This window comes from Oncorhynchus keta, chromosome 18 (genome assembly GCF_023373465.1).
Source record: "Oncorhynchus keta strain PuntledgeMale-10-30-2019 chromosome 18, Oket_V2, whole genome shotgun sequence".
In the NCBI taxonomy this organism is placed as follows: Eukaryota; Metazoa; Chordata; class Actinopteri; order Salmoniformes; family Salmonidae; genus Oncorhynchus; species Oncorhynchus keta.
This window is the reverse complement of record NC_068438.1, coordinates 29,873,878-29,893,481: the sequence shown is the minus strand read 5'-3', so window position 1 is coordinate 29,893,481 and position 19,604 is coordinate 29,873,878. Positions and strand designations below refer to the sequence as shown.

Below are 19,604 nucleotides of genomic sequence, written 5' to 3'. Positions count from 1 at the left end.
ACGCCAACCTAAATGGTTTGTTATGTTCTAGCTACAAAAATACCACAAAGGATATCACTTCGGTATCAGAAACATTTTAATTATTGACTTCTGAGGCACATAAATACCAAAGGAGTAAATGAACACAAGTCTATCCATTCCTTGACCCGGTTTGAACTATAATGATACTCAGCGTTGTCCCTTCAACAGCCTCCAGGTTTATTTTCACAGTTAATATAACACACCCCACTTCATCTCATCACATACACCCTTTCATGTCCCCCTATAGAAACCAATTGATTTGATGCACTTTGCTTTTCAAACACCACAAGTTCAAATGCCATTGAGAAGTTGGGCCAGCAAAGTATTTCAATTACTTTCATAAACTCAACACTATAGCTATACATAATCAGGATGACATTTCCAATATAATGCTCAGCCAGCCATAGCACCTAAAACATCTGTAATATGTGCACACTATGTAGGACTGCACACTGAGGGTAGGGGTGAAATCTCTAAATACATGCACTGTACACATCCTTTAAAAATCAAAACACATTCACAATGAACCCGAAAACACTGAGTAAACATTAGTTGTGCCTGAACACAAGCCCGGCCCGAGACAGCACAGCTCCACAAAGTCACTTAATATTGTAGATCATATGCTTGGAAATGCTGTTCAAATCATTATCTTACATCGTGTAACTATTTCAGTCGGAGAAGGCAGGACTTCTGTAAACAGCTTGTTCATGTTCTTTTTGTTCCTATAAATTAGAATAGCGCCCAAAGGCAAGAAAAAGGAGCATGCTGCACAAATAGTAATTCCTGTAAATAATAAGAATTGGCTGTGCTATAAAGTGACTGCAAGAAATCCAAATAACAGTGTAGAAACAAACATAAGCATTGATAACTGGGGGGGGGGCCTCCAAGCATCAAGAGCAGGGGTGGGAAAAACTACGGCAGAGGGCCAGATCCGGCCCATGAACCCATTCAATCCCAGCACACGGGAGGTTTAAGTAAATATATATATAAATTGACCAATATTTTTTAATTGCCCTTTTTCTGGCCAACAAATTGGTAAAAAATATAAATAAAATTCATGACTCTCCACTGAATGTTGAAATCCTGATGTGGAACTCGAGCCAACAAGTTTGCCCACAGAGGTGAGGAGAAGAGGCCATAGATCAGATCTGACGAATCAATCAGTTCAATAAAAAGTGCATTTAGTCCCACATTGTATATAACAAGCAAAAACAAACCTATTTACAGAATGTACAAAGCAATGGGTGGTGCTTGCCTTGGATTCTTCAGCAATACAGCAGCCTGTCAATCAGTCAGTAGAGGAACAAACCAATAACTATCTGGATACACTGAGTAAAACAAGAGTAATCATAACAATAGATAAGCCCAATCACAAGACAGTCACTTGGAAGTCTTAATTTACTCAGTTTCCACATGCTAGTAGAGTCGGGTGTCACATTAGGTGAGTAGATTCACATTCGGTGAGTAAGAGTCAATGGGAGATGCCTTCGTTGTTGTAGTAGTCGAAGCCATTCTCCATGTACAGGTCCTCAGCACTGCCCACACCATTGCTCACCTCTGGGAGGCAGAAGAGAGAAGGCACATCACAGTCAGTGTTCACAGGGTATTTCACTGATAGTGTACAACACAGACCACATCAATACACAGATCATCCAAAACAATATTACTGCAGCATCATATCCAAACCACAGAGAAATCCCTTAGGTTTTCTTTGCTCTGTAGGTCACCACTTATCTTTAAGTGACTATACCTACTAGTGGTTATTCTAGAGTGGTTTGGACTGAATGATGGTCATTGAAGACCCTCAGACGTACCTTTCACCACCCACCAGGAGAGGCTGGTGTGTCTCAGTGGGCTGTCTAGGCACCCTTTTAAATGACACAGGTCTCTGGTGGGTGATTGGGGAGGAGAGGGGGAAAGGCGGGGCAGGCAGAGAGAGAGGGGAAGGGAGGGATGGAATGGTCGAACGAATGGTCACAGCAGGCAGAGGAGGATGGAGAGATGGCAGGATGAAGGGAGTGGAGGTGGAGAGGAGTGCAGGTCACACACACAGGTTGAGACTGCTACTGCGGTTGACCTTGGGAAGGATAATTACATTACAAACACTCAGAGATGCATGCTGGGATAGGGTAACACACTGACATCCCCAGACTCTCCTAAAATGGCTGCCTTTCCTTGTCTCCTTTTCTGTGACCACTGATTAATAGGTGAAAGCAATATGGCTGGCCAAAACAATCAGGCATCCACTTCATCTATCCAATGTCATCAGAACAGTGGTAAATAAATAAGGAGAAAAGGAGGGGAAGCCATTTCACAGTACTGGGACACAGCCAGAGAAACAAACACACAATACAGTAAACACAGGCCGTGCAGCTCTCCTCTCTGTGGGGTCCTTCCTTACCAGAGAAGATGAGTTTCTCCTTCATGATGTTGAGGTCTCTGCTGGACCTCCGGACCGCGGCACTCAGCATGATCTGTTCAGGGTTGTAGCTGTGCATGCCACTCAACCTCCACCTGGAAAGGAAAGGTCACACAGAGGGCAGGACATCATATAGAGCAGGGTTCACCTGATCTATATGAGAACCCTGATATAGAGCCTCTGGTCATACCACAGTACTTCTGCCTCTGGTCTCAAGGACCTGTCCTATATGGAGCTAAAGGCATGTCAAAATGTGTCGGCCATTTTGCGTGGAGATTGCTACTCTAGGTCAACGTGTGTGGGCCCTGGACACAATTTTGCCTCAAATTCTTCTACTTCTATTTGGCTGACCTCAAAATAACACCAAGCAAACAGACGGATATTGAAGTTGGTTGCTGTACTGAATCTATAAGGACATGTACAAATAGACCAGAGTCTGAGCCAAAGACTTCTCCACTTATCTGAAAGAACGTACTTCAGTTAATGACTAGTTGTGATCCTTTACTGACTAGTTGTGACCAATGATTTATATATACACTAGATGACTGAAAGTGGGCGCTGTGTTGAAGCCACCGTGCCGCCATCTTGGCACTCCCAAAATATGTTTTACAATGGTAGGGAAGCTATAGAAATTGCTTTATTAAAGTCTACATTCGTTTTGGACACATTTATTCTATTACAGACACATTAATGCATACTCGTACATTATATGATGTGAGCTAAACACAAAAATATATTTTTTATACCTAAATACATATAGTAATTTTGTCCTTGATCACATTTAATTGAAGGACTGCGCCTATTAGGGAGTGCAAATATGGCCGACCGGTGGCTTCATTGCCTCTAAATGGCCAATACATGGCATCAGCCATCCAGGGTTTATATACATCATTGGTTGTGACTAGCTTTGAGCATCACAACACTAACTGGAGTAATATCGGAGGCAAGAAGATTTACTTCCACAACATAATTTTGTTATAGTAATTAACAAATAGAGGCACATAAATTTAATTATTACATTAGCAATATTGTGTCTTGGCTAATGCATCAATGCACTTAAAAAAACAGCAAAGCAGAGCTTTTGTCCAAATCAACACCATAAATGAAAAGAGCTCTTCCTTGTTTAATACAATTCTATAATTAATTGCAGACTGTCATTCGGGTCGATGATGTAAACAGTAAAGCTCAACTGGGATAAAAGTGAACACAAGCATTTGTGCTGTGAGGGACAAAGTACTGGGGTCTGCCACTAAAAGGCTAATACTGGTAGGCTCGCTTGTATTTATTCTCTCCTCGAGTGGGAAGAATGAGAAGTGGCAGCAGTGAAATACAACAATACAGGTGAGAGGAAGACAGAAACAAAAGACTTAAAGGATGACGTATACAGAAAGGATGAAATGATACAGCAAAATGGAGAGAGTGGAAGAGGGAGAAAAAGGAAACGCAGAGTGGGTCAGAGTTGACCCAGTTACCTGATTATGTGATAGCTGAGAGATGCCAGAATGCAGCAGAGAAGAGGAGCATGCACATCAGCCAGAGGAGAGGAAGAAGAAAAAGGAGGAAGAGAAGGGAACAAGGACAAAAGAAGGTGGAGAGATTGAGGTCAGTTTAGAAGGCTGCAGCGACCAGTACTTTGCTAAGCATAGCAAACCCCACACCATAAGACTAGAGGCTGTCCTCCATCCCACAACAGCGTTATGGCTCAGGAAGGAAAGTGAAATTCATAGAGAAACTCCCATAGCAACAGCTTCCTACAGTCTTTCAGAGTTTAAGGAAGCATACTTTCTGGTTTCATGTTACTTAAAAGTACAAACAACTGCAACGGGAAACATTGTTAAGTTGACGAGAGATATTTCTCCAGCTGATCCTCCAAGCCACCGTGTTGACATTGTAAATGGGCTTTATCAAATAATTACACTTTCATCAATCCCTGTGTTTTAACACACTTGCTGGAAAATGGCCTGTGAATACCCACTACACAATTGTATTCCTCTGCTAAAGGACTCTTGCATTTCACTGAAGTTATTTGGGAGAGGAGGGTGTAGAAAACACTGTAGTAGATTCACTGTGGAAAAGACAACAATGACCTTAAAAAGAATCATGGTTAATCTTCCCTTGAGGAAACCCTAATGTAATATAAACAGTAATCTGTGTATGCAGAGTTCTGTTAATGTGTGCTTGTACAATATACAGGAGCCTGCTGGTCCTCTGTAGCTCCATTGGTAGTTTATGGCTCTTGCAATGCCAGGATAGTGGGTTGGAATCCCTGGACCACTCCATACATTATAAATGGTTGCATGCATGACTAAGTCACTTTGGATTAAAGCGTCTGCTAAATGGCGGATATCATTATATTATTGAACATTAAGCCCCTGAGAGGTAGAACACACACCACTAGGTGGAAGGAGAGGGTGTGAAGAAGACGCAGAGGGAGGAAGAGATGTGTTAATGGTGTAAAGGCTGCCAGAGGCACGACAGCAGTAATAACAGGTAATTTGTCTGTGTGTGAGTGAGTGTTGACAATATTCCCATGCCCAGTGCTATGTAGGCACAGTAAAAAAAATGCTTTCATCTGCTTTCTTCCTCCTTTAAATCAGTTGACTAATAAATCTCCAGTAAAAACACTGAGGTAAATTACTACATTTAAAAATTACATCCTGAGAAAATAATAATACAAATCAGCAGAAGAGGACTTACTTTTGGAAAACAAAAATTCCTATAACTACAGTGAAGGAGATGAGATCAGCAGCGACCCAGATCAGACAGTATTCATCCGGACTCTGAAACACAACATGGTAGCATAAGACCACCTGGTGGCAGCGTCTCCTAAAACAACTCAACAAACTTAGAACAAAGCATACTTCCCTAAAATTATGTAATAATGAAATTCATGTAATATTGTGGTACAGAAAATAATGTTCAATGCATAATGGATTAGTTATTCGAAGGTTAACAAAAGTGAATACTCTAGTCAGAATAATGTAACTAGGAGTGAAAGGACAATTTAAAGAAGTTCCACATACACCGAGATCTCATACTACCAAACAGGGTGGGTGTAGGTAGTGGCCATATTGACGAGCTAACAGACAGGGTGGGTGTAGGTAGTGGCCATATTGACTAGCTACCAGACAGGATGGGTGTAGGTAGTGGCCATATTGACGAGCTAACAGACAGGGTGGGTGTAGGTAGTGGCCATATTGACGAGCTAACAGACAGGGTGGGTGTAGGTAGTGGCCATATTGACAAGCTAACAGACAGAGACACAGGGTGGGTGTAGGTAGTGGCCATATTGACTAGCTAACAGACAGAGACACAGGGTGGGTGTAGGTAGTGGCCATATTGACTAGCTAACAGACAGAGACACAGGGTGGGTGTAGGTAGTGGCCATATTGACGAGCTAACAGACAGAGACACAGGGTGGGTGTAGGTAGTGGCCATATTGACGAACTAACAGACAGGGTGGGTGTAGGTAGTGGAGTGGCCATATTGACTAGCTAACAGACAGGGTGGGTGTAGGTAATGGCCATATTGACTAGCTAACAGACAGGGTGGGTGTAAGGTAGTGGCCATATTGACTAGCTAACAGACAGGGTGGGTGTAGGTAGTGGCCATATTGACTAGCTAACAGACAGGGTGGGTGTAGGTAGTGGCCATATTGACTAGCGAACAGTCAGGGTGGGTGTAGGGAGTGGCCATATTGACTAGCTAACAGAGAGGGTGGGTGTAGGTAGTGGCCATATTGACTAGCTAACAGACAGGGTGGGTGTAGGTAGTGGCCATATTGACTAGCTAACAGACAGGGTGGGTGTAGGTAGTGGCCATATTGACTAGCTAACAGACAGGGTGGGTGTAGGTAGTGGAGTGGCCATATTGACTAGCTAACAGACAGGGTGGGTGTAGGTAGTGGCCATATTGACTAGCTAACAGACAGGGTGGGTGTAGGTAGTGGCCATATTGACTAGCTAACAGACAGGGTGGGTGTAGGTAGTGGAGTGGCCATATTGACTAGCTAACAGACAGGGTGGGTGTAGGTAGTGGCCATATTGACTAGCTAACAGTCAGGGTGGGTGTAGGGAGTGGCCATATTGACTAGCTAACAGAGAGGGTGGGTGTAGGTAGTGGCCATATTGACTAGCTAACAGACAGGGTGGGTGTAGGTAGTGGAGTGGCCATATTGACTAGCTAACAGGCAGGGTGGGTGTAGGTAGTGGAGTGGCCATATTGACTAGCTAACAGACAGGGTGGGTGTAGGTAGTGGCCATATTGACTAGCTAACAGAGGGTGGGTGTAGGTAGTGGCCATATTGACTAGCTAACAGGCAGGGTGGGTGTAGGTAGTGGAGTGGCCATATTGACTAGCTAACAGGCAGGGTGGGTGTAGGTAGTGGAGTGGCCATATTGACTAGCTAACAGAGAGGGTGGGTGTAGGTAGTGGCCATATTGACTAGCTAACAGACAGGGTGGGTGTAGGTAGTGGCCATATTGACTAGCTAACAGACAGGGTGGGTGTAGGTAGTGGCCATATTGACGAGCTAACAGACAGGGTGGGTGTAGGTAGTGGCCATATTGACGAGCTAACAGACAGGGTGGGTGTAGGTAGTGGCCATATTGACGAGCTAACAGACAGGGTGGGTGTAGGTAGTGGCCATATTGACTAGCTAACAGACAGGGTGAGTGTAGGTAGTGGCCATATTGACTAGCTAACAGAGAGGGTGGGTGTAGGTAGTGGCCATATTGACTAGCTAACAGGCAGGGTGGGTGTAGGTAGTGGAGTGGCCATATTGACTAGCTAACAGAGAGGGTGGGTGTAGGTAGTGGCCATATTGACTAGCTAACAGACAGGGTGGGTGTAGGTAGTGGCCATATTGACTAGCTAACAGACAGGGTGGGTGTAGGTAGTGGAGTGGCCATATTGACTAGCTAACAGACAGGGTGGGTGTAGGTAGTGGCCATATTGACTAGCTAACAGAGAGGGTGGGTGTAGGTAGTGGAGTGGCCATATTGACTAGCTCACAGGCAGGGTGGGTGTAGGTAGTGGAGTGGCCATATTGACTACCTAACAGGCAGGGTGGGTGTAGGTAGTGGAGTGGCCATATTGACTAGCTCACAGGCAGGGTGGGTGTAGGTAGTGGAGTGGCCATATTGACTAGCTAACAGAGAGGGTGGGTGAAGGTAGTGGCCATATTGACTAGCTAACAGGCAGGGTGGGTGTAGGTAGTGGAGTGGCCATATTGACTAGCTAACAGAGAGGGTGGGTGTAGGTAGTGGCCATATTGACTAGCTAACAGACAGGGTGGGTGTAGGTAGTGGCCATATTGACTAGCTAACAGACAGGGTGGGTGTAGGTAGTGGCCATATTGACGAGCTAACAGACAGAGTGGGTGTAGGTAGTGGCCATATTGACGAGCTAACAGACAGGGTGGGTGTAGGTAGTGGCCATATTGACTAGCTAACAGACAGGGTGAGTGTAGGTAGTGGCCATATTGACTAGCTAACAGGCAGGGTGGGTGTAGGTAGTGGCCATATTGACTAGCTAACAGGCAGGGTGGGTGTAGGTAGTGGAGTGGCCATATTGACTAGCTAACAGAGAGGGTGGGTGTAGGTAGTGGCCATATTGACTAGCTAACAGACAGGGTGGGTGTAGGTAGTGGCCATATTGACTAGCTAACAGACAGGGTGGGTGTAGGTAGTGGCCATATTGACTAGCTAACAGACAGGGTGGGTGTAGGTAGTGGCCATATTGACTAGCTCACAGGCAGGGTGGGTGTAGGTAGTGGAGTGGCCATATTGACTACCTAACAGGCAGGGTGGGTGTAGGTAGTGGAGTGGCCATATTGACTAGCTCACAGGCAGGGTGGGTGTAGGTAGTGGAGTGGCCATATTGACTAGCTAACAGAGAGGGTGGGTGAAGGTAGTGGCCATATTGACTAGCTAACAGGCAGGGTGGGTGTAGGTAGTGGCCATATTGACGAGCTACCAGACAGGATGGGTGTAGGTAGTGGCCATATTGACGAGCTAACAGACAGGGTGGGTGTAGGTAGTGGCCATATTGACTAGCTACCAGACAGGATGGGTGTAGGTAGTGGCCATATTGACGAGCTAACAGACAGGGTGGGTGTAGGTAGTGGCCATATTGACGAGCTAACAGACAGGGTGGGTGTAGGTAGTGGCCATATTGACAAGCTAACAGACAGAGACACAGGGTGGGTGTAGGTAGTGGCCATATTGACTAGCTAACAGACAGAGACACAGGGTGGGTGTAGGTAGTGGCCATATTGACGAGCTAACAGACAGAGACACAGGGTGGGTGTAGGTAGTGGCCATATTGACTAGCTAACAGACAGAGACACAGGGTGGGTGTAGGTAGTGGCCATATTGACGAGCTAACAGACAGGGTGGGTGTAGGTAGTGGAGTGGCCATATTGACTAGCTAACAGACAGGGTGGGTGTAGGTAATGGCCATATTGACTAGCTAACAGACAGGGTGGGTGTAAGGTAGTGGCCATATTGACTAGCTAACAGACAGGGTGGGTGTAGGTAGTGGCCATATTGACTAGCTAACAGACAGGGTGGGTGTAGGTAGTGGCCATATTGACTAGCGAACAGTCAGGGTGGGTGTAGGGAGTGGCCATATTGACTAGCTAACAGAGAGGGTGGGTGTAGGTAGTGGCCATATTGACTAGCTAACAGACAGGGTGGGTGTAGGTAGTGGCCATATTGACTAGCTAACAGACAGGGTGGGTGTAGGTAGTGGCCATATTGACTAGCTAACAGGCAGGGTGGGTGTAGGTAGTGGAGTGGCCATATTGACTAGCTAACAGAGAGGGTGGGTGTAGGTAGTGGCCATATTGACTAGCTAACAGGCAGGGTGGGTGTAGGTAGTGGCCATATTGACTAGCTAACAGGCAGGGTGGGTGTAGGTAGTGGAGTGGCCATATTGACTAGCTAACAGAGAGGGTGGGTGTAGGTAGTGGCCATATTGACTAGCTAACAGACAGGGTGGGTGTAGGTAGTGGCCATATTGACTAGCTAACAGACAGGGTGGGTGTAGGTAGTGGAGTGGCCATATTGACTAGCTAACAGAGAGGGTGGGTGTAGGTAGTGGTCATATTGACTAGCTAACAGGCAGGGTGGGTGTAGGTAGTGGAGTGGCCATATTGACTAGCTAACAGGCAGGGTGGGTGTAGGTAGTGGCCATATTGACTAGCTAACAGGCAGGGTGGGTGTAGGTAGTGGAGTGGCCATATTGACTAGCTAACAGGCAGGGTGGGTGTAGGTAGTGGCCATATTGACTAGCTAACAGGCAGGGTGGGTGTAGGTAGTGGAGTGGCCATATTGACTAGCTAACAGAGAGGGTGGGTGTAGGTAGTGGCCATATTGACTAGCTAACAGGCAGGGTGGGTGTAGGTAGTGGCTATATTGACTAGCTAACAGACAGGGTGGGTGTAGGTAGTGGCCATATTGACGAGCTAACAGACAGGGTGGGTGTAGGTAGTGGAGTGGCCATATTGACTAGCTAACAGGCAGGGTGGGTGTAGGTAGTGGAGTGGCCATATTGACTAGCTAACAGGCAGGGTGGGTGTAGGTAGTGGAGTGGCCATATTGACTAGCTAACAGAGAGGGTGGGTGTAGGTAGTGGCCATATTGACTAGCGAACAGTCAGGGTGGGTGTAGGGAGTGGCCATATTGACTAGCTAACAGAGAGGGTGGGTGTAGGTAGTGGCCATATTGACTAGCTAACAGACAGGGTGGGTGTAGGTAGTGGAGTGGCCATATTGACTAGCTAACAGGCAGGGTGGGTGTAGGTAGTGGAGTGGCCATATTGACTAGCTAACAGAGAGGGTGGGTGTAGGTAGTGGCCATATTGACTAGCTAACAGACAGGGTGGGTGTAGGTAGTGGCCATATTGACTAGCTAACAGACAGGGTGGGTGTAGGTAGTGGCCATATTGACTAGCGAACAGTCAGGGTGGGTGTAGGGAGTGGCCATATTGACTAGCTAACAGAGAGGGTGGGTGTAGGTAGTGGCCATATTGACTAGCTAACAGACAGGGTAGGGTGGGTGTAGGTAGTGGCCATATTGACTAGCTAACAGACAGGGTGGGTGTAGGTAGTGGAGTGGCCATATTGACTAGCTAACAGGCAGGGTGGGTGTAGGTAGTGGAGTGGCCATATTGACTAGCTAACAGGCAGGGTGGGTGTAGGTAGTGGAGTGGCCATATTGACTAGCTAACAGAGAGGGTGGGTGTAGGTAGTGGCCATATTGACTAGCTAACAGGCAGGGTGGGTGTAGGTAGTGGAGTGGCCATATTGACTAGCTAACAGGCAGGGTGGGTGTAGGTAGTGGAGTGGCCATATTGACTAGCTAACAGAGAGGGTGGGTGTAGGTAGTGGCCATATTGACTAGCTAACAGGCAGGGTGGGTGTAGGTAGTGGAGTGGCCATATTGACTAGCTAACAGAGAGGGTGGGTGTAGGTAGTGGCCATATTGACTAGCTAACAGGCAGGGTGGGTGTAGGTAGTGGAGTGGCCATATTGACTAGCTAACAGAGAGGGTGGGTGTAGGTAGTGGCCATATTGACTAGCTAACAGACAGGGTGGGTGTAGGTAGTGGCCATATTGACTAGCTAACAGGCAGGGTGGGTGTAGGTAGTGGAGTGGCCATATTGACTAGCTAACAGAGAGGGTGGGTGTAGGTAGTGGTCATATTGACTAGCTAACAGGCAGGGTGGGTGTAGGTAGTGGAGTGGCCATATTGACTAGCTAACAGGCAGGGTGGGTGTAGGTAGTGGAGTGGCCATATTGACTAGCTAACAGAGAGGGTGGGTGTAGGTAGTGGAGTGGCCATATTGACTAGCTAACAGAGAGGGTGGGTGTAGGTAGTGGCCATATTGACTAGCTAACAGGCAGGGTGGGTGTAGGTAGTGGAGTGGCCATATTGACTAGCTAACAGAGAGGGTGGGTGTAGGTAGTGGCCATATTGACTAGCTAACAGGCAGGGTGGGTGTAGGTAGTGGCCATATTGACTAGCTAACAGACAGGGTGGGTGTAGGTAGTGGCCATATTGACGAGCTAACAGACAGGGTGGGTGTAGGTAGTGGAGTGGCCATATTGACTAGCTAACAGGCAGGGTGGGTGTAGGTAGTGGAGTGGCCATATTGACTAGCTAACAGACAGGGTGGGTGTAGGTAGTGGCCATATTGACTAGCTAACAGACAGGGTGGGTGTAGGTAGTGGAGTGGCCATATTGACTAGCTAACAGACAGGGTGGGTGTAGGTAGTGGCCATATTGACTAGCTAACAGACAGGGTGGGTGTAGGTAGTAGAGTGGCCATATTGACTAGCAAACAGACAGGGTGGGTGTAGGTAGTGGCCATATTGACTAGCTAACAGTCATGGTGGGTGTAGGTAGTGGCCATATTGACTAGCTAACAGACAGGGTGGGTGTAGGTAGTGGAGTGGCCATATTGACTAGCTAACAGACAGGGTGGGTGTAGGTAGTGGCCATATTGACTAGCTAACAGTCAGGGTGGGTGTAGGTAGTGGCCATATTGAGTAGCTAACAGACAGGGTGGGTGTAGGTAGTGGAGTGGCCATATTGACTAGCTAACAGGCAGGGTGGGTGTAGGTAGTGGAGTGGCCATATTGACTAGCTAACAGAGAGGGTGGGTGTAGGTAGTGGCCATATTGACTAGCTAACAGACAGGGTGGGTGTAGGTAGTGGCCATATTGACTAGCTAACAGACAGGGTGGGTGTAGGTAGTGGAGTGGCCATATTGACTAGCTAACAGAGAGGGTGGGTGTAGGTAGTGGCCATATTGACTAGCTAACAGGCAGGGTGGGTGTAGGTAGTGGAGTGGCCATATTGACTAGCTAACAGGCAGGGTGGGTGTAGGTAGTGGAGTGGCCATATTGACTAGCTAACAGAGAGGGTGGGTGTAGGTAGTGGCCATATTGACTAGCTAACAGACAGGGTGGGTGTAGGTAGTGGCCATATTGACTAGCTAACAGACAGGGTGGGTGTAGGTAGTGGCCATATTGACTAGCTAACAGACAGGGTGGGTGTAGGTAGTGGCCATATTGACTAGCTAACAGACAGAGTGGGTGTAGGTAGTGGCCATATTGACGAGCTAACAGACAGGGTGGGTGTAGGTAGTGGCCATATTGACTAGCTAACAGACAGGGTGGGTGTAGGTAGTGGCCATATTGACTAGCTAACAGAGAGGGTGGGTGTAGGTAGTGGCCATATTGACTAGCTAACAGGCAGGGTGGGTGTAGGTAGTGGAGTGGCCATATTGACTAGCTAACAGAGAGGGTGGGTGTAGGTAGTGGCCATATTGACTAGCTAACAGACAGGGTGGGTGTAGGTAATGGCCATATTGACGAGCTAACAGACAGGGTGGGTGTAGGTAGTGGCCATATTGACGAGCTAACAGACAGGGTGGGTGTAGGTAGTGGCCATATTGACTAGCTAACAGACAGAGTGGGTGTAGGTAGTGGCCATATTGACGAGCTAACAGACAGGGTGGGTGTAGGTAGTGGCCATATTGACTAGCTAACAGACAGGGTGGGTGTAGGTAGTGGCCATATTGACTAGCTAACAGAGAGGGTGGGTGTAGGTAGTGGCCATATTGACTAGCTAACAGGCAGGGTGGGTGTAGGTAGTGGAGTGGCCATATTGACTAGCTAACAGAGAGGGTGGGTGTAGGTAGTGGCCATATTGACTAGCTAACAGACAGGGTGGGTGTAGGTAATGGCCATATTGACGAGCTAACAGACAGGGTGGGTGTAGGTAGTGGCCATATTGACGAGCTAACAGACAGGGTGGGTGTAGGTAGTGGAGTGGCCATATTGACTAGCTAACAGACAGGGTGGGTGTAGGTAGTGGCCATATTGACTAGCTAACAGAGAGGGTGGGTGTAGGTAGTGGAGTGGCCATATTGACTAGCTCACAGGCAGGGTGGGTGTAGGTAGTGGAGTGGCCATATTGACTAGCTAACAGAGAGGGTGGGTGAAGGTAGTGGCCATATTGACTAGCTAACAGGCAGGGTGGGTGTAGGTAGTGGAGTGGCCATATTGACTAGCTAACAGAGAGGGTGGGTGTAGGTAGTGGCCATATTGACTAGCTAACAGACAGGGTGGGTGTAGGTAGTGGCCATATTGACTAGCTAACAGACAGGGTGGGTGTAGGTAGTGGAGTGGCCATATTGACTAGCTAACAGAGAGGGTGGGTGTAGGTAGTGGCCATATTGACTAGCTAACAGGCAGGGTGGGTGTAGGTAGTGGAGTGGCCATATTGACTAGCTAACAGGCAGGGTGGGTGTAGGTAGTGGAGTGGCCATATTGACTAGCTAACAGAGAGGGTGGGTGTAGGTAGTGGCCATATTGACTAGCTAACAGACAGGGTGGGTGTAGGTAGTGGCCATATTGACTAGCTAACAGACAGGGTGGGTGTAGGTAGTGGCCATATTGACTAGCTAACAGACAGGGTGGGTGTAGGTAGTGGCCATATTGACTAGCTAACAGACAGAGTGGGTGTAGGTAGTGGCCATATTGACGAGCTAACAGACAGGGTGGGTGTAGGTAGTGGCCATATTGACTAGCTAACAGACAGGGTGGGTGTAGGTAGTGGCCATATTGACTAGCTAACAGAGAGGGTGGGTGTCGGTAGTGGCCATATTGACTAGCTAACAGGCAGGGTGGGTGTAGGTAGTGGAGTGGCCATATTGACTAGCTAACAGAGAGGGTGGGTGTAGGTAGTGGCCATATTGACTAGCTAACAGACAGGGTGGGTGTAGGTAATGGCCATATTGACGAGCTTACAGACAGGGTGGGTGTAGGTAGTGGCCATATTGACGAGCTAACAGACAGGGTGGGTGTAGGTAGTGGCCATATTGACTAGCTAACAGACAGGGTGGGTGTAGGTAATGGCCATATTGACGAGCTAACAGACAGGGTGGGTGTAGGTAGTGGCCATATTGACGAGCTAACAGACAGGGTGGGTGTAGGTAGTGGCCATATTGACGAGCTAACAGACAGGGTGGGTGTAGGTAGTGGAGTGGCCATATTGACTAGCTAACAGACAGGGTGGGTGTAGGTAGTGGCCATATTGACTAGCTAACAGAGAGGGTGGGTGTAGGTAGTGGAGTGGCCATATTGACTAGCTCACAGGCAGGGTGGGTGTAGGTAGTGGAGTGGCCATATTGACTACCTAACAGGCAGGGTGGGTGTAGGTAGTGGAGTGGCCATATTGACTAGCTCACAGGCAGGGTGGGTGTAGGTAGTGGAGTGGCCATATTGACTAGCTAACAGAGAGGGTGGGTGAAGGTAGTGGCCATATTGACTAGCTAACAGGCAGGGTGGGTGTAGGTAGTGGAGTGGCCATATTGACTAGCTAACAGAGAGGGTGGGTGTAGGTAGTGGCCATATTGACTAGCTAACAGGCAGGGTGGGTGTAGGTAGTGGAGTGGCCATATTGACTAGCTAACAGAGAGGGTGGGTGTAGGTAGTGGCCATATTAACTAGCTAACAGGCAGGGTGGGTGTAGGTAGTGGAGTGGCCATATTGACTAGCTAACAGAGAGGGTGGGTGTAGGTAGTGGCCATATTGACTAGCTAACAGGCAGGGTGGGTGTAGGTAGTGGCCATATTGACTAGCTAACAGAGAGGGTGGGTGTAGGTAGTGGCCATATTGACTAGCTAACAGAGAGGGTGGGTGTAGGTAGTGGCCATATTGACTAGCTAACAGACAGGGTGGGTGTAGGTAGTGGAGTGGCCATATTGACTAGCTAACAGACAGGGTGGGTGTAGGTAGTGGCCATATTGACTAGCTAACAGACAGAGACACAGGGTGGGTGTAGGTAGTGGCCATATTGACTAGCTAACAGAGAGGGTGGGTGTAGGTAGTGGCCATATTGACTAGCTAACAGACAGGGTGGGTGTAGGTAGTGGCCATATTGACTAGCTAACAGACAGGGTGGGTGTAGGTAGTGGCCATATTGACTAGCTAACAGACAGGGTGGGTGTAGGTAGTGGCCATATTGACTAGCTAACAGACAGGGTGGGTGTAGGTAGTGGCCATATTGACTAGCTAACAGACAGAGTGGGTGTAGGTAGTGGCCATATTGACGAGCTAACAGACAGGGTGGGTGTAGGTAGTGGCCATATTGACTAGCTAACAGACAGGGTGGGTGTAGGTAGTGGAGTGGCCATATTGACTAGCTAACAGACAGGGTGGGTGTAGGTAGTGGCTATATTGACTAGCTAACAGACAGAGACACAGGGTGGGTGTAGGTAGTGGCCATATTGACTAGCTAACAGAGAGGGTGGGTGTAGGTAGTGGCCATATTGACTAGCTAACAGACAGGGTGGGTGTAGGTAGTGGCCATATTGACTAGCTAACAGACAGGGTGGGTGTAGGTAGTGGAGTGGCCATATTGACTAGCTAACAGGCAGGGTGGGTGTAGGTAGTGGAGTGGCCATATTGACTAGCTAACAGACAGGGTGGGTGTAGCTAGTGGCCATATTGACTAGCTAACAGACAGGGTGGGTGTAGGTAGTGGCCATATTGACTAGCTAACAGACAGGGTGGGTGTAGGTAGTGGCCATATTGACTAGCTAACAGACAGAGAGAGACAGGGTGGGTGTAGGTAGTGGCCATATTGACTAGCTAACAGACAGAGAGAGACAGGGTGGGTAAAATATACAGTGCTTTCCTTAACTCCATGGACGGGCTCTATTCTGTAGTCTTCACCACACCGTGTTCCCTGCTGGGAGTCAGTCTGCTAACCCAGAGAGGAGTGCCAAGAGGGGCAATGTGGGTGCTGTAGAAGTACTGGTGTGGGGGTGCTGTAGGAGTAATGATGTGGGGGTAATGGTGTGGGGGCTATAGGAGTAATGGTGTGTGGGTAATGGTGTGTGGGTGCTGTAGGAGTAATGGTGTAGGAGTAAAGGTGGGGTTGCTAGAGGGTGCTGTGAGGGACTTACCATGAGCCAGATGGGGTAAGGCACCTTTCTGAGGATGTTGGGGGCTTCAGAGGAGACAGAGGAGACCCCGCTGCACCAGAGTACAGAGAACAGCCAGGGCTCGTTGACCGTGTACAGAGTCACACTCACATTGCTCCTGGAGAACTCTCTGGGGGATGCAGACAGACACATTCATACACACATATACAGAAGAAGCACACACAGTGCGTGTGTGTGTGTGTGTGTGTGTGTGTGTGTGTGTGTGTGTGTGTGTGTGTGTGTGTGTGTGTGTGTGTGTGTGTGTGTGTTAACCCACCGGATGTCATCTGGGCTGGCCTGGCTGTAACGTAACAGTAGTCTGCTGATTCCCTGCTGGTGAAGGACCTGAGGAGGCAGCTTCTCTACTGACGTCTGCTGCAGCCCTGGAGCCACCTGTCTTACCTGCTCCCTGTCCAAGTCTGGGGTCCACATCACCTGCCAACACACACACATACAGACAGAGACACACACAGAGCGAGTGAGAGCATGACAGAGAGAGCGTGACAAAAAGAGAAAGAGAAAGCGAGAGAGAGCGAGAGAGACCGACACAGAGAGAGAGAAAGAGGGAGAGAGCACGAGAGCGAAAGCGACCTACGCAGTGCGAGAGAGAGAGCGAGAGAGAGAGTGAGAGAAAGAGAGAGAGAGAGAGAGAGAGAAAGAGCGAGAGACCTAGAGCGAGAGAGAGAAAGAGAGAGCGAGAGAGTGTGAGAGCGAAACAGAGAGAGCGACAGAGCAAGCGCGAAAGAGCTCGAGAGAAAGAGGTCGAGAGAAAGAAGACAAGAAGAAAGAAAGAGAAGAAAGAGAGAGAAGAAAGAAAGAGAGAAGAAAGAAGAGAAAGAGAGAGAAAGAGGAAAGAGGAAAGAGAGAGGAGAGAGAAGAAAGAAAGAGAGAGAGGAAATCGAAGAAAGAGGAAATCGAAGAAAGAAAGAGAGGAAAGAGAGGAGAGAGAAGAAAGAAAGAGCGAAGAAAGAGAGGAGAGAGCGAAGAAAGAAAGAGGAGAGAGCGAGAGAGCGAAGAAAGAGAGGAAAGAAAGAAAGAAAGAGAGAAGAAAGAGAGGAAAGAGAGGAAAGAGAGAGGAGAGAGCGAAGAAAAAGAAAGAGAAAGAAAGACCGGCCGACAGAGCCCGGCCGGCCGACACAGAGACACAGATAAAGACAGACAGAGCTCAGATTAGTTATGGGACATGGATGTAGATGTGTAATTAGGGACATCAGAGATGACAGAGTAATGATTGTGACATTGATTGATGTCACAGGCAATCTTCAGGTCAGCCTCAAGCTGACAGTTCCATCTCTCTACGATGAGTTGCGTTTTCCTCCTCTTGATTTCCATAGGGGACCGGGACCGAGCCCGAACAAGGTTCTGTCCACTCTGTCAGCCATTTAGCTGACACTTTTATTCAAAGCGACTTACAATCATGTGTGAATCCTTTTTAAGTATGGGTGGTCCCGCGAATCAAACCCACTACCCTGGCATTACAAAAGCCATTGCTCTACCAAAGGACCACTATCCCAGTCGTGTACACTACTACAACCCCCCATCACACAATGTGTGATGCCGGTCTCACCAGGTGCTGTGGAATCCCAGACAGGAGTATGACCCCCAGGGTATCGTTTATCCAGCTGTGGTAGCAGGGGTGTCCGTGCGGGGGTCGGCGCAGGTCAAACACCACTGTGTGGTTATGGATGGTGGCAAGCCTCAGCAGCTGCTCCAGACTACACACACTCTGGTTCCCCACCAGCATCACCTCCCTCTGAGCCATGGACTGGACCGTCCAGAATGGGTCTTCCTAGAGGACAACACACACTGGTACTCACAGTCAAGCTAATCAATTTAGTGTATTTCTAGGTTTACATGGCAATCGTAATAATACATCACTTTATGATGAGATCAGGGTTTGGGTCAATATTATTTTAACACAATCCATGGAAGAAATATTGATTGATAAATATTGGCAATTTCTCCACTTCATTAATGAGATTCCCTAATCAGCCGAGTGGCAATGAAATGGACCCAAAGCATTGAGGAGAAATATAGGCCTTGTGAAAGAAAGGGCTGTGCGAGGTCCTACAAAGAAACATTTCATGCATGCTTACATTTGGTTAGAAACCTTCAGAGAGAGAAAGATGACATAACAGTATACCAGTCCTCCGTAGCTGGGATGTGACTGTACCATTCCTCCCTAGCGGGGGTGTGACAGACAGTACCATTCCTCCCTAGCGGGGGTGTGACAGTACCATTCCCCCCTAGCGGGGGTGTGACAGCACCATTCCTCCCTAGCGGGGGTGTGACAGCACCATTCCTCCCTAGCGGGGGTGTGACAGCACCATTCCTCCCTAGCTGGGGGTGTGACTGTACCATTCCTCCCTAGCTGGGGGTGTGAGACAGTGACATTCCTCCCTAGCGGGGGTGTGACAGTACCATTCCCACATAGCGGGGGTGTGACAGTACCATTCCTCCATAGAGGGGTGTGACAGTACCATTCCTCCATAGAAGGGGTGTGACAGTACCATTCCCCCCTAGCGGGGGTGTGACAGTACCATTCCCCCCTAGCGGGGTGTGACAGTACCATTCCCCCCTAGCGGGGGTGTGACAGTACCATTCCCCCCTAGCGGGGGTGTGACAGTACCATTCCCCCCTAGCGGGGGTGTGACAGTACCATTCCCCCCTAGCGGGGGTGTGACAGTACCATTCCCCCCTAGCGGGGGTGTGACAGTACCATTCCCCCCTAGCGGGGGTGTGACAGTACCATTCCCCCCTAGCGGGGGTGTGACAGTACCATTCCCCCCTAGCGGGGGTGTGACAGTACCATTCCCCCCTAGCGGGGGTGTGACAGTACCATTCCCCCCTAGCGGGGGTGTGACAGTACCATTCCCCCCTAGCGGGGGTGTGACAGTACCATTCCCCCCTAGCGGGGGTGTGACAGTACCATTCCCCCTAGAGGGGTGTGACAGTACCATTCCTACATAGCATGGGTGTGACAGTGTATTTCTAGGTTTACATGGCAATCGTAATAATACATCACTTTATGATGAGATCAGGGTTTGATTGATAAATATAGGCAAATTCTTCACTTCATTAATGAGATTTCCTATCAGCCGAGTGGCAATGAAATGGACCCAAAGCATTGAGGAGAAATATAGGCCTAGTGAAAGAAGTGAAA

General features: G+C 48.4%; 1 protein-coding gene and 1 long non-coding RNA gene across 20 annotated transcripts in view; one reads left to right on the top strand and one right to left on the bottom strand.

The window, feature by feature from the left end:
- Positions 1–58: 58 nt before the first annotated feature.
- LOC118396879 (glycerophosphodiester phosphodiesterase domain-containing protein 5-like) overlaps positions 59–19,604 on the bottom strand; it is an 82,157-nt gene continuing 62,611 nt past the window's right edge. Inside the window, exons 11-18 of one of the 6 annotated variants that reach the window (XR_008068163.1) lie at positions 18,009–18,230; positions 16,719–17,032; positions 16,424–16,571; positions 5,138–5,220; positions 3,913–3,927; positions 2,423–2,535; positions 1,836–2,098; positions 59–1,578 (exon numbers count right to left, since the gene is read on the bottom strand). Coding sequence is in view for 4 of the 6 variants with exons in the window: in XM_052467873.1 (XP_052323833.1) it covers positions 1,493–1,578; positions 2,423–2,535; positions 3,913–3,927; positions 5,138–5,220; positions 16,424–16,571; positions 16,719–17,032; positions 18,009–18,230 (981 nt within the window). In the remaining 2 variants the exon portion in view is untranslated. The remainder of the gene's footprint in view (positions 1,579–1,835; positions 2,099–2,422; positions 2,536–3,912; positions 3,928–5,137; positions 5,221–16,423; positions 16,572–16,718; positions 17,033–18,008; positions 18,231–19,604) is intronic. The other 5 variants (XR_008068164.1, XM_052467873.1, XM_052467875.1 and 2 more) reach the window with 5 other exon arrangements.
- Positions 5,227–16,399, top strand: LOC127908731 (uncharacterized). Of its 14 annotated transcripts, XR_008068179.1 has the most exons (7): positions 5,227–5,667; positions 7,335–7,700; positions 7,911–8,083; positions 9,187–9,228; positions 10,507–11,045; positions 11,805–12,244; positions 14,321–15,680. It is a non-coding gene; the product is annotated as an uncharacterized LOC127908731 (long non-coding RNA). The 14 variants fall into 14 exon arrangements; XR_008068180.1 differs by lacking the exons at positions 7,335–7,700; positions 7,911–8,083; positions 10,507–11,045 and adding exons at positions 5,718–5,817; positions 8,653–8,752 and having other exon boundaries at positions 8,803–9,228; positions 11,627–12,244; XR_008068170.1 differs by lacking the exons at positions 7,911–8,083; positions 9,187–9,228; positions 10,507–11,045 and adding an exon at positions 15,773–16,399 and having other exon boundaries at positions 11,318–12,244; positions 14,321–15,032.